Consider the following 13,934-nt stretch of genomic DNA (forward strand, 5'->3'; position numbering starts at 1 on the left):
TGCAATTAACCCATCTGTAGCGCAGAATGACTCTGAACATCTCTGCCAATGCATTTGGGTCAGTTTGTCCAAGTAGGTTTAACATCATGTGTGAACAAATGGGCAGTTGATCCAGTAGTGACAGGCAGCAGAACCAACCCATAAAGATGGAAGACACTAAACAGCATGTTGACCCTCTGGATGGAAATATGAGGACAAAAAAAACCAAGACAGAACAGTCAACCGACATAAAATATTACCCACACTCTGCAGGAAGGAGTTTTCTTTTCACTGAAGCACTTTCCAGCTTCAAATACCACATTAATGCAAAGCATACAGTACGTAGGTTGGGGATTCTGCTAGCACCTCAGCTAACTTGTCGCCCAGCTTGCGACGAACACGTTAAGTTCATAGATATTCCCTTCTTTCTTGAGTTGCGATTAATATAAATTAAAAATGACTGATATTTAATCGTGATTAATCAAAATTAATCCACAGAAACCCTGTGATTAATCTGATTGAAAAATGTTTGACAGCACTAGAAAAAAGTACAAGTAAATTATGAAAATATTTACATTGACAAACTATCCTTTCACACTAAAATGTGAATAATCAGAACAAAAACGAACAACTTGAAATGTCTTAAGAAAAATAGGAACAATTTTAACAATATTATGTCTCACTAAATGTTTTGTGCATTTGTAGATCCACTGTGATCTGTAAGTTGTGTTAATAAAAGCAGAGACATAACACTATTGAAATTACATGTAACTGTCTTAAGACATTTCAGCTTATTCACACTCTCATAATGTAATTTGACTTCTTTCACCTTAAAACAAAGAGAAAAAACTGGATTATTGGATTATAGGCTATTATACCTCCTATTTTACTGGTCTGGACACTTGAAATCATATTGGGCTGAATGTAGCTCCTGAATTGACACACCCCTGCCTTACTGTGTTGAATAAGAATGATAAACATGGCTTCATATAAGTATCTGGAGGCTTCAGACAACAGGAGTGAATGGCAAACTGACTAGACATGACTCACCTTACAGAATCTACTATCATTATTATTTGTGTAAATTACAACCCTTTTTGTTCATGACATTAGGAGACATTAAGTAAACTAGGGTTCATTATGAAGTCAGGGTTGTTTCACTCCTTAACATTAAACATATACAAGGGTTGGACAAAATAATGGAAACACCTTAAAAAATCAACAAAATATAATTTAATATGGTGTAGGTCCGCCTTTTGCGGCAATTACAGCCTCAATTCTCTGAGGTATTGATTCATACAACTTGTGAATTGTTTCCAAAGGAATTTTAAGTCATTCTTCAGTTAGAATACCCTCCAACTCTTTTAGAGACGATGGCGGTGGAAATCGACGTCTTACTTGAATCTCTAAAACTGACCATAAATGCTCAATAATGTTGAGGTCTGGGGACTGTGCCGGCCATACGAGATGCTCAACTTCATTAGAATGTTCCTCATGCCATTCTTTAATAATTCTAGCTGTATGGATTGGGGCATTATCATCTTGAGGTGAAGGTGTTTCCATTATTTTGTCCAACCCCTGTACTACTTTCTAAGCAACGGACAACTAGGGTTTTGTTGTCAACCTTCCAGTTGTGAGTTGACAACCAGTATTTGTCCACAGACAGACTGATAAACATGAGAGTCAAGAATAACAGTGGTCTGAGGGGTTTTGAGTAGAACTACACTGGTGTAAACAAATGGGAATAGTGCTTTTCTTTTAGTAAGTTGGGTCTATAAAAGCAAACAAACATAACATTAAATTTTAACTTGGTTACATTTTCACAAATGTCACACCTTATGGGAAAACATCACGAACAAGCTTTGGCATGCTGGCTGCTGCTTTGGCAGAGTATGACATTTTCAGGCACTTGAATGTTGGTCAGACTCATTATTGACGTTCAGATTGTCCTTTTTTCATGACAAATAAAAAAAGTTAAAATCTTGTAACTGAAGTTTTTATATGACTGAACCATAAATCTTTCTATACACATACTTGGCTTTGATTTGTTGGTCAGTATACATGTAACAAGTGGTGCCAGGCACAACAAACCATGCCCCTTGCACGTATTGTAGCTTTTTTTGGCATCGATCCAGCTGATGTCATCGTATGTGGTCAGCATATCAACTGCCTCTATATATCTGCCAAGTTTGAAGTAAATTGAAAAAAAATTGATGTTTCTATAGACATTTGAAATTACAAGTAAATGGAGAAAAAAAAAAGATTTTAAAACATTTATTAAAAACTTGAACTTTGATCTACTGTTCCCAAAATGTAACTACATCTATTCTTGGTCACTGGCATTCTATAAACCCAATTTGGTATTAATTCAACCAATAGTTTTGTTGCTACAGACATTTGTAATTTTGCCCATTATAAGTAAATTGGAAAAAAAAGACTTAAAAAATTCATTAAAAATTTCAACTTTGAGTTTATAGATTGCCAGTGAACAAGAATAGATGTGGTTACATTTTGGGAAAAGTAGGTCAAATAGATATGAATTCAACCAATAGTTTTTCTGCTGCAGACATTTGAAATTTCGCCCATCATAAGTAAATGGGAAAAAAAAAAGATTTTAAAAATTCATTAAAAATTTGAAATTTGACCTACTGTTCCCAAAATGTAATCAGATATATTCTGGGTCACTGGCAATCGATAAACTCAATTTGGTATGAATTCAACCAATAGTTTTGCTGCTAGAATGTTAACAAACAAAGAAAAAACAAAGAAACACAAACCAAACCAAAAACAATACTCTTTGCCTCCCCTTCAGGGGGCGGGGTAAAGATGATTAATGCATGTACATTTGTTCACATTGTGACACTTCACACCTTTAAATATATAACTAGAAAAGCACTTGGAGAGCGCAGACCTCCACCAAGGCAGATCAGCCCCCCCCCCAAATCACCACCAAAATGTAATCATTTGTTCCTTGTACCAGTATCAACATTTCCTGAAATTTTCATCAAAATCGATCCCTAACTTTTTGAGTTATCTTGCTAACAGGCAAACAAACAAGCAGACAGACGACAAACCCCAATGAAAACATAACCTCCACTGTCCTTGGCGGAGGAAATAAATAATGACATCAACATAGGGAGCTTTTTCACTAAACTATAGTATTTTTTTTTTTTTTAAACCATCTGTTTGTTGGTTTTTGTAATTTTTTTTACATAAAAAAAAAGAACATAGTTCCAACATATGATACATAAGTCCATTACAGACAAACAACAAGCGGAACAAATCCCCCCCTCCCCTGGCACACGTCCCCTCAAATCACAGGAAAAATAAAAATAAACAAATAAATAAACAGTAAATAAAATACAAAATAGAAGTACAAAATTTCCACTTTAAATATTACAGGGAAAAAAACAGAAAAAAAAAAAAAAAAAAAAAAAGCACATCAAGATACTCAGTCAAGAGAAACATGACAGATTGCACTATTCACATAGGTCAGAAAAGGAATCCATGTCTTTTCAAAAGTGTTGGAGGCTCCAGCTAATGTCAAACGAATTTTTTCCAGTTTGAGAAAATAAAGTACTTCCTTGATCCATTTTGAGAAGGTTGGAGGAGGTGAGGATTTCCACTTTAACAATATAAGCCTCCTGGCCAATAAAGATGTAAATGCAATCATGTCTTTGTTAGCAGAGGTAAATTTAAATGGAGTAGGTGCAACACCAAACAAAACAGTAAAAACATTAGGAACAATTTTCTTTCCTGTTACCATTGACAAAACATCAAAAATTTCCGACCAGAATTTATTTAAAGATGAGCAACCCCAGAACATATGAGTATAATCTGCTGTAGCCTGTTGACATCTATCACATAAAGGAGACACTGTACCATATATTTTTGCCAGCCGAGCTTTGGTGTAATGAGCACAATGCAAAATCCTACATTGAGTGAACCCATGTTTGGCACAAATTGATGACCTGTGCACCCTTCTTAGGATCTCGTCCCACATACCATCTGAAATCGTCTCTCCCAAATCTACCTCCCAAATATTTTTAAGGGCACTAGAGGAGCCTGATCGAAGATTATGAATTTTAGAATGACTAAACTATAGTATTGAATCAATTCTTTACTATAAGTGAAACATTATTCAGAATAACTGTTTTTCTGTAACTGAAGGGTTAGAAAAGACTTATTTCTTGGCTGATCCATGTCTGTAGAAAATGCTATTTGTAAACCTAATGTAATTATTCAGTATGTATCATCATACATATACACCATGAATCACTGCGTTGGTATAGTTCTGGTTTTAAGGTCATGTGGCTGGTAGAATATTAAGAGGCAGAGCAAGGAGCCTTGCGGCACACCACATTTAATTAATCACGAAGGAGAAATGACTGACTAATACTGGCTGACATTATCCTGACTGACAGGTAAGATGTGGATTAGTTCAAGGTAGTCCCAGAGATACCAGCCTCAATCTGTCAGTTAAGATCGCATAATCAATTGTGTTGATGGCTGTGGTTCAGTCAGACACCATTAGTCAATGTGTGTTCATCAAATCGAAAATGTGTTACTCTGAAAGGGTTTGTTTTAATTTCACTGTCTTGATCTGCTGTCTGTTATCTATTTCTTTCACTTGCTTCTTATGCTGCTTTCAGACCATGTTCTTAGTTTTGAACAGAACAAAACAGAAGGAAAGCTCAAACCATGGTCACAGTCTTTGGAGGAAAAATAAGATTGTTCGTAATGTTCCAAAAATGTTTCAGGCTGGAATAAAAAAGGCTTGACTTGATGGTTATAATGTAGTAAATTAACCAATTTACATGAGTGTTTTTAAGCATCTCATTATAGCGCCGCAATCACTGTCATCATCATCATGTATTCACGCTAAACTATGACAACATACAGCGTTGTTCATTTATCGATATGGTGTGTCTTCCACTGGAGGTCAGCTAATCTGTCTTCAGCCATGAGGCTCATTCCAGAGGTTGAAGTCAGCAGGAAGACACACACACACACACACACACACACACACACACACACAAGCATTGACATCCCACTCATCCTCATCACGTTGTGTAGGTCCGCAGGGAGAGGAAGTAGGGCGACATGCTACAGACTCTACCACCCACACCTGCCTTCCCCTCAGGCTGCAGACACACAAAAGTACACACACACACAGCAACACACACAATGAGGAGGATGCACCTGTCCTTTAGAATTTGTCTTTAAAAGAAATGTGTATGACATTTTATTTTTAGGATAATTAGAGACTGAAGGGTTAAAAGCAGTGGCCATCTTAACAGGACATGGAATACAATGTTTTACCACTAACTATGTTATTTCTGCTACAGGGTCTTTTACTCAAATCCATGATGAAAGTTAAAAAATAAAAGTATAAAAAGTACATGTATTGGAGATGGGTATTTTAGTATCCATTTTATATTTAATATTAGCATCTTTTAAATTCAATTAAATACTTAAGCCCAAGACTGACTTCAATCAAGATGTAAGATTGCATTTTGTGTAATTTTACACTAATGTTGCTAAATTTTCCCCTGGCATATTTTAATAGATTGGAAAAAAACTGTAATTTAAAAAGCAATGAATCTAAATACTCCCACTGCTAAAGTAAAGCTTTTTCCTCACTGACTATATTATTGTTGGAAAAAGCCCAAATGCTTATATCTGTTTTTCATCTCCAGTTTAACATCGATATACTTTCCACTTCTCTGCTTCTCTTGGGTAAAACTTTTGTGGTGGAAAAACAATTTACAGTATAGTTGCCCCTTCTGGTGGAAATCTAAGTCAAATTATGTGGAAAGTTCGGTGGTTTAGCACTTTGTTTTGGATTCAGATGTAGTGTGCGGTGACCGTCCGCTGATCCAAAGGCCATCAGTTTCCGCAGAGCATATTTAACATATGACACTTCGTGGGCCTTTCCATCTAAAGTGGTTTACAGTAGCAGGAGTGCATACATCTTGAGTATGGGTGGCCCCAATGGGAACTGAAGCTTATATCCTGACAGTGCTGCTGCTGATATATGCTGTACCCACTGAGCTACACAGAAAATGAAATCCCCAACCTTGGCAGCTTTAGTGCAAGGCTCTACTCATTGAGCTCCATGGGAAATTGAGTTTCTAACCCTGGCAGCAGCAGCTCTTATAGCTTGACTCAGAGGGCTGCAGAACAGCAAAATTTCAAAAGACAGATCATTTTCTTTTGGCTCTAAAGTGGTCAGCGAGGTTACAGAACAGGGAAATACTCATGCATATTGTTACGTTGGATTCTAAATAAAACTGTCAAAAAAAAAAAAAATAGTGTGCTTAAATGAAAAGACAGTAAATTTCCAGTAGTTCTTTTAACGAGACCACTTTAATATTTTTCAGGTCATGAATATTGTTTATATTTTGTCTTTTGAAAGGTTCATTTAGTCATGTTTAAAGACATTTAATGGTACAGTTGCAGGTTACATAACACCCTCAACCTTACATACAACGGCTGCATTTTGCGTTTTTTCCATTATAGGTTTAAGACTGTTTTTTCTGTTTAGATATGTTTATTAAATTTCAAATACAAAATACACACAGGTATTCAAACACATAAAAAAAAAAAAAAAACGCTTAACCCTCCCAAGCCCCTTGCTGTCACCAAATCTATATGCATACACAGTATGGCACTGTAAATAAAAATAAATTCACATATCAGAGTGTTACATACACATACATCTTAACTTGTTAAGGGCCTTGTACATGTGTTGTAGGATTGTCAAAAAAGATTAAAAAAGATTTCCACACTTTATGAAGGCTGTTTTTCAACGTTGGAGTCGGGACCCCACGTGGGGTCACCTGGAATTTAAATGGGGTCACTGAAATTTCTAGTAATTGATCAAAATACAAATTAAAAAAACACCTTACTAATAAAAATATATGGTGAGTTGAGAGACAATCCCAGTCTATAAAAGACATGACAAACTGTGAAGCTGAAACTGAAGCACTGTGGTACTGTTTATCTTTCAAATGTTCATTGTGGTCAGTTTCAGATGCTGCAGCTCTTTCATAATTCATAGTTTGAGTTCTTGTTTGTTCTGTATTAATTGTCAGCCTTGTAAATCCAAGCTGGACTTGACTGTACATATCCTGACCAAGGAAAATCAAATTCTCACTTTGTGCAGTAATCTACACCTGGCTTTTCTGCCTCCGTCCATAATAATATACATTATATAGACTAAATGTTGTCTAAAATTAACATTTATTTGCAACATAGTATAGTAAACTATTACATGATCCCAAAAAAAAAAAAATTATGTTAGCAAAAAAAAAACCAAAAAAAACAAAATCTCTGTTTTGAGTGTCTGGGTTCGCCAGAAATTTGTGGTGTTAAAATGGGGTCAGGAGTCAAAAAGGTTGGGAACCACTGGTTTAAGGGGATATTAACTCTTCAATAATGCTAACATAGGGAAAATTGAAGGTAACAATAAGGCACCTTAATGGTACATGGCATAAAACTGTTATGCTGCAGAAATAAGATGGAGGCTCACAGCTCCTTAGATATAAACAATGACAGCACAATGAATCCCTCTGAATCTTATATTCTTTTGTCCCCAAAATTTCCACATTAAAATCTAAAAAACAAACAAAAAAAAAAACTAGGTCCCTTTCTATTCTATTCTATTCTATTCTATTCTATTCTATTCTATTCTATTCTATTCTATTCTATTTACATTACATGACATTTACATTTGGATAAATCTCTATTGAAATTCAATATAATGGCCCAGCAAATGAGACATATCCTTTCACTAACACTACAATACACAACATGAATATAGAAATCATATAGATTTTCCACTTAAGTAGCATTAGATTTTCATATACCATGATCCCACTCTGCTTCATGCCATAATCTTCTGTTTCTTCTTCTGCTATTGTTTTAACTGAGACAAAGAAAGCGTTCAAAGTCACATTCACAACATCTACTGATTCTATTGGTTTTTTTTTTCCGTATCACATATAGACTCAATATTTTATTTTCATGTTAGACACTAATATTTGACATATGTACAAATGAATAGGATGAAATGTTAATGTTTGTTATTTACTGCACAGTGTGTGTGTGCAGTGGGTGTAAATGTCTCCTGATGCTTTGAACATAACATAGATTGTGCTGATTTATGTAAACATCCCGTGCAGCTGTTGGTTGATAAATACTTCGGCAAATACTGAATGGAATTATTCTGCAGGCGCTGATATGAGCACCGTTTATCTAGCTCATCTAGTCCTGTCTCACATAGCAAACGTTTTGAAGGGAGAAATCAAGAAGGCAGTAGATAGAGGTCTCGGGGTCAGTGGTAAAGTGAAAAATGATCCGCTTACATCCAGGCTAACATTACCCGATAAGATTGGGGGCAGATTGGACAGAGCTTTTCGCATTAGAAAGACCAGCTCTCCCACTCTAAGATGTAGGGCAGGGCCACTCAGGAGATAAAAGTCACTGTCAGGGCGGTAAAAGCCAGCAGTGACACCACAGACATCAGCACTTCCTCTAGATTATTTTCTATCAGTCTGTTAAAGAGATTTGGTTTCAGTCCTGAATGGTCAAACTGAATGGAATCCTCCTGCGAGTAGCATCGCAGTAGCATTTACTTCATATTTGGACTTCGTGCGATTATCCCTTTATTTGTTTTGACATATTATTAGTTTTTATCTTGTCTAGTCAGAAGCTGATTTTAAGGCACAAAGCAATAATAGGTAACGTCAACCTTACTATGACAGTCACACATTTCTACAAGGCATAGTATGAACAAAAATTTTGGAAAAATAACGCCACAAAAAGGTATTGAGTTTTGTTAAAATAGCCATTGCAATCCTTTCTAGAAGAGTTTTACGAACCAAAAGGATCCTGTTTCCTCTGTTTTCCACAGTAGAATATACACAGGTTTCACATTGTGACGTTGCATGAAGGACACCACGCAACAACATGTTTAAACCCTATAACACCAAACGTATCATATTTGATACGAGATTTGAAGCCCTCTACATAGGGATGGGAATCAATAAGAATTTAACGATTCCAATTCTATTATCAATTTTGCTTATCAATCCTTATCGATTCTCACTGGGGGGGTCGTGCAGTAAAAGTGAAACTATAGACGCTTTACTAATTCCTCTATTGTCGTATTTCCAGTACGTGGAACTGGTTTGACTCAGCCCGTCTCCCGTTGTTGTGCACCTCATTTCTTTTCCCCTACCTTCGGAAACTTGTATTTGAGAGGATACGATGTTTGTTGCCCGCACCGGAACTGGAGTTGGGCCCAGATGATGGTCTGGCGTTCACTCTGCCGCTAGATTCACAGGCGCCGCTAAGTAGCGTATCAAATACGTGACATTCTTGTAAATGAATCACATGCTGTGGACAAATGTTTGAGCGTTCTAGAGGGATTCCACCCTTTTGAAGAAGTGGAAGCTTTGCAAGTGTTACAAGTGGACCTGGAGTCGACTTTTTAGACCGTTTATGCCTCAACGCCATGTTGGCTATGTTCTGACCAAAACGATGCAGCGTACGCGACGTCATCGCGCATGCGCAACGAAGGCAGAATCGTTAAGCAGGTAGGCAAACGATTCTAAGGAATCGAACTACTGGGATCCGGTTCTCAAAAGAACCGGTTCTCGATTCCCATCCCTTCTTCTACATGATCAGTGTGATATTTCTTTTCTTGAAAAACCTGATGTATACAATTACATACATGCAATATGCAGATATTCCACCAGGAGGGAGGTATTTGTTCACTAGAGGCCTTTCCATAATATATTAATTGAAGATTTTTTTTTTTTGCTTAATTCAAGCAAAAAAATCTGCCAATGGAACAAGTGAAAATTATCTTGGTAAGATGTCTTGAAATAAGATTTTCAAGACCTATTGTCTAAAAATAAGTTCTTATATCTCGCTGAAAAGTTACTTTTTAGATGATTATGTCTTATTTTAAGTGTTATGAGATATTTTGACTAGAAATGAGAAAAATACACTGGGTAAGATTTTGCAGTATATTATTATTATTATTATTATTATTATTATTATTATTATTATTATTATTATTAATTTTATATATATATATATATATCATCTATCTGTGTCGTCTAGGAAACTAATTCACAGCTTCCATCAACCTGTAAAAACAACACAGCTAAGACTTTCACACAGTACTATGTACCATTAAGAGATTTTTTAAGAGTGATGTCATCCAAGAAAACCTGTTTCAGTGATCACTCAGGGAACCGACACACTTGATTCCACACTTTATTTATTTCTAACATTAAGCCAACACTGTAAAAAAAAAAAAAAATCTGTAATTTAACAGAATTTTCACTGTTTATTTTACAGATTTTTCCTGTAGTTTTAAGATACAGGAAAATATCAATGAAATGACAAAAACAGACTGTGATTTTCCACGTCAAATGTAAAATAACACGAAAAAACTGTAACTGTGAATCACCAAGAAATTTCAGTTTTTTTAAAATATTTTTTTTCTTTTTTCACAAAAAAATATAATTAGAAAACATTTGCAAATGTATCATAATTTCACAAATATTTATTTTCTATTTATGAGATTAAACTGTTAATTTAAAGTTTAATACTGTAAAAAAAATAAATAAAAATAAAACCAGATAAAATTACTGACAATTAACCGTTTAAGAAGTATTTGTTCTGTAAGTTTAACAAGACTTGTTTGTTAATTGACAAATATCTTGTGTAATTACAGGAGGTTTCACAACAAAAATGTTGAATAAATGTGTTTTTGTGAATGTATAACATGTATAAGCGCTGATAAACTGTCAAAATACAGTTTTTTATCAGTGAATTGTACGACTTAGTCTCATTGGTATTTATTTATTTATTTATAGGTAATTTGATTGTTTTAAAACATGTAAATATTCTTCATTAAACATTAAAAAGTCCAAAAAAGTGCAAAATCTCATGTAAAGTGTATTTTAATTATGGAAAATTACCGTATTTTTACGAGATGGTTATTTTCTATTATTTTACAGTATTTTTTTGGCACCCCTGCTGCTGGAATAATACCGTTTTTTTGCTGTTTTTTTTTTTTTTTTTTTTTTTTTTTTTTTTTACAGTGAATGTGAATCTGTTCCCTTCTCTCTATAATGTAAATCATCAATTTTAAGACTTAAGAGCTGCTTTAACATTAGATTGAAGACTTAACCCTCAGAAAAATTAATGTCAGGCAGTGTTAGATCTCCTAAACACATGAAAATCCAATGTGCTTGTGTGTCATTGCCATCAGCATCACTAACATGTGCCCCCCCGACTCTATGTGACGTGATCGGGCAAGAAAATACCGATACAGCAGCTTCTATGAAAGAACACACAACGAGTTAGTGCTGATCTATTTATGCACTGTGACACACTGCTAACACACACTATTCTTAACAATAACTTGATTTCCTCTTCCTTTTTTGTCTCCCTCCTTCTTCTCCTCCTCCTCCTCCTCGCTGCCGGAAACTGCAGATCACTTGGGCATCGAGTTTATGGGTAAGGAAGCTCCTCTTGTTGTCTTGGATGTGTACACATAAACAACACTTCATCTTAGATCACAGGTGTCAAACATGCGGCCCGGGGGCCAAATCTGGCCCGCCAAAGGTTCCATTCCAGCCCACAGGATGAAAGTGCAAAAATTAACCTGAACAGTCAAGGTTGTCAAAAATCATGTTGGTTCAGTTTCCACATACAGACCAATGTGATCTCCAGTAAAATAACAACACAATAACCCATAAATAATGACAATGACAAATTTTCTTTGTGAAAAATTATGTGGAAAAAATGTAAGTAAAAAAAATAACATTACACTGTGAAAATATTAACATTTACAAAACTATTCTTTCACAATAAAATGCAAATAAATACATAAATATAAACAAAGATGAACAACCTGAAATGTTCAATTTTAACAATATTCTGCCTGTTAGTAAATGTTTTGTGCATTTATGGATCCACTGTGATCTGTAGTTGTGTTAATAATAAGAGATGTAATATTGTAGAAATTGTTCAAATTTTAGTTCCAAACTCCAAAATTTTAACAACATTCTGCCTGTTACCGAATGTTTATGTAACATTGTGTGTAATGTACATGTATAAATAACAAGTCGAGGCATAATATTGTTAAAATTGCACTCATTTTTCAAATGAAATTTCAGTTTTTTCAGGTTATTCACATCTTTTTTGTAAAATGTAAATATTTTCATAATTTAATTGGGTTTTTTTTGTACTAAAACAAAAAGAAAAACTTGGATTTGTCATTATTTATAGGTTATTAAGTCATTATTTTACTGGTCTGGCCCGCTTGAGATCAAATTAGGCTAAATATGGCCCCTGAACCAAAATGAGTTTGACACACCTGTTTTAGATCAACAACGTGCTGTGTGATAGGCTACATACAGTGCATGCGTCTGTCATGACAGCCATCAAAAACAGCTTGTGTGTGCGTTGTATGTATTCGCTGTAATAGCAAATGTGTCTAAAAACAAACACTTACTGTATGTATATATGTACAATCACACATTCACACCCATCGTGCCCTTTTAGTATTTCTTTGAAATATGCGCTCCTGTCTTTATCTCTCTGTACTTTTCTCTACACATACGTATTTTTCTGCACCGTCTCAATCTTTCTGCTTTCTTTCTCTTTCTCTCCTGCTTTCCTTCTCTTTCTTTCTCTCACAATTGCTTATGAAGTGTCCCTTCAGAATACCAATGTGCTGCAGTCTCCTTGGAAACAGTGAGAACAGAGAGGCGGGCAGGGTACAGTGAGGGAGTTTTTATGATGTTGGCACTGTTACCAAACGCTCTCCTCATTAGTACGTGTGTGTGTATATGTGTGTGTGTGTGTGTGTGTTCGCACATGCATGGCAAATGTTCAGAAGTGTGTTTCTGAAGCCCTTATTTTCTACTAATGTGAGTTAGATGAGATTCCTCCAGTGATTGCGCGTCTCCTGTTCACATTTCTGCGAGGCTGGTGCAGGGAGGAGGATGGCAGCAGCTCCTCCTCATCCCTGCCAAGCTCCTCTCTCCTAGTTCTTGGCTCTATAAGCAGGCGCTGCGTCGGGTATCACAGCTCAGGAACGCTAGTTAACGACACGGAGGCTTGTTGTTAACTGCAGCTCCTCTTTCTCTCTCTCTCTCACTCGGTGTAATTTGGCCACGTTCCACACGGACTCGGTGGAAAAACAGCGGATCAACCTACATCTACGAGTCAATGGCCTCCGCGGTTTGACATCGCCGCCTCTGTGTGCTCTCAAAGTAAAATTCCACAGAAACAAGCTGCTGCTTTTTCTGCTGCGTGACCGCTGCATTTGCAGTCAAATGAACAAAAGCTTTTTTCGGGGGGGAAACTTGCTGAGACTATGCAAACTTGGCAGTGACAGATGATCTTTTCCACAGAGCTATCTTGCAGGTTTTCCCATTTATATTCAGTGTGAGACTTTATGCCTCTGCGACATTGTTCAGGCTGCCACATTTTCTTTGCCTGGCTAATGTCTCTAGTCCTGCCAGTGTCTTCCCCAGCATTGTGTTAAGCAGTGCACAAATAGATAAGCACCTCCCACATTCAGCTGTGGTTTGTCAATGTCAGTGCTACTGGACGCTGTTTCCGTCCAGAAGATAAAGCATTCAGCTCTCATAATGAATAGAGAGTTAAATATATATGTATTTTACTGAGTGGCTTGCTTATCCAGAACAAATACATATACTTAAGATGAGGGTTCTTGAAAAAGTCATTAGTTAGAGCAGTCGGAAGGAAAAAAACAACAGGATTTGAGTCTAAACCACAGGTGTCAAACACACAGCCCGGGGGCCGAAACCGGCCTGCCAAAGGGTCCAATCCGGCCCCTGGGATGAATTTGTGAAATGTAAAAATTACACTGAAGACATTAACAATCAAGGATGTTCAAT

At 36.1% G+C, this 13,934-nt stretch overlaps 1 protein-coding gene across 2 annotated transcripts in view; it reads left to right on the top strand.

Moving 5' to 3' along the window:
- Window positions 1–13,934, top strand: part of nrg3a (neuregulin 3a) — a 1,091,065-nt gene that overhangs the window by 956,963 nt on the left and 120,168 nt on the right. For both annotated transcript variants that reach the window (XM_030156113.1, XM_030156114.1), the window contains one exon: window positions 11,497–11,520. In XM_030156113.1, coding sequence (XP_030011973.1) covers window positions 11,497–11,520 — 24 coding nt within the window. The remainder of the gene's footprint in view (window positions 1–11,496; window positions 11,521–13,934) is intronic.

Source organism: Sphaeramia orbicularis, chromosome 15 (genome assembly GCF_902148855.1).
Source record: "Sphaeramia orbicularis chromosome 15, fSphaOr1.1, whole genome shotgun sequence".
NCBI classification, from domain to species: Eukaryota; Metazoa; Chordata; class Actinopteri; order Kurtiformes; family Apogonidae; genus Sphaeramia; species Sphaeramia orbicularis.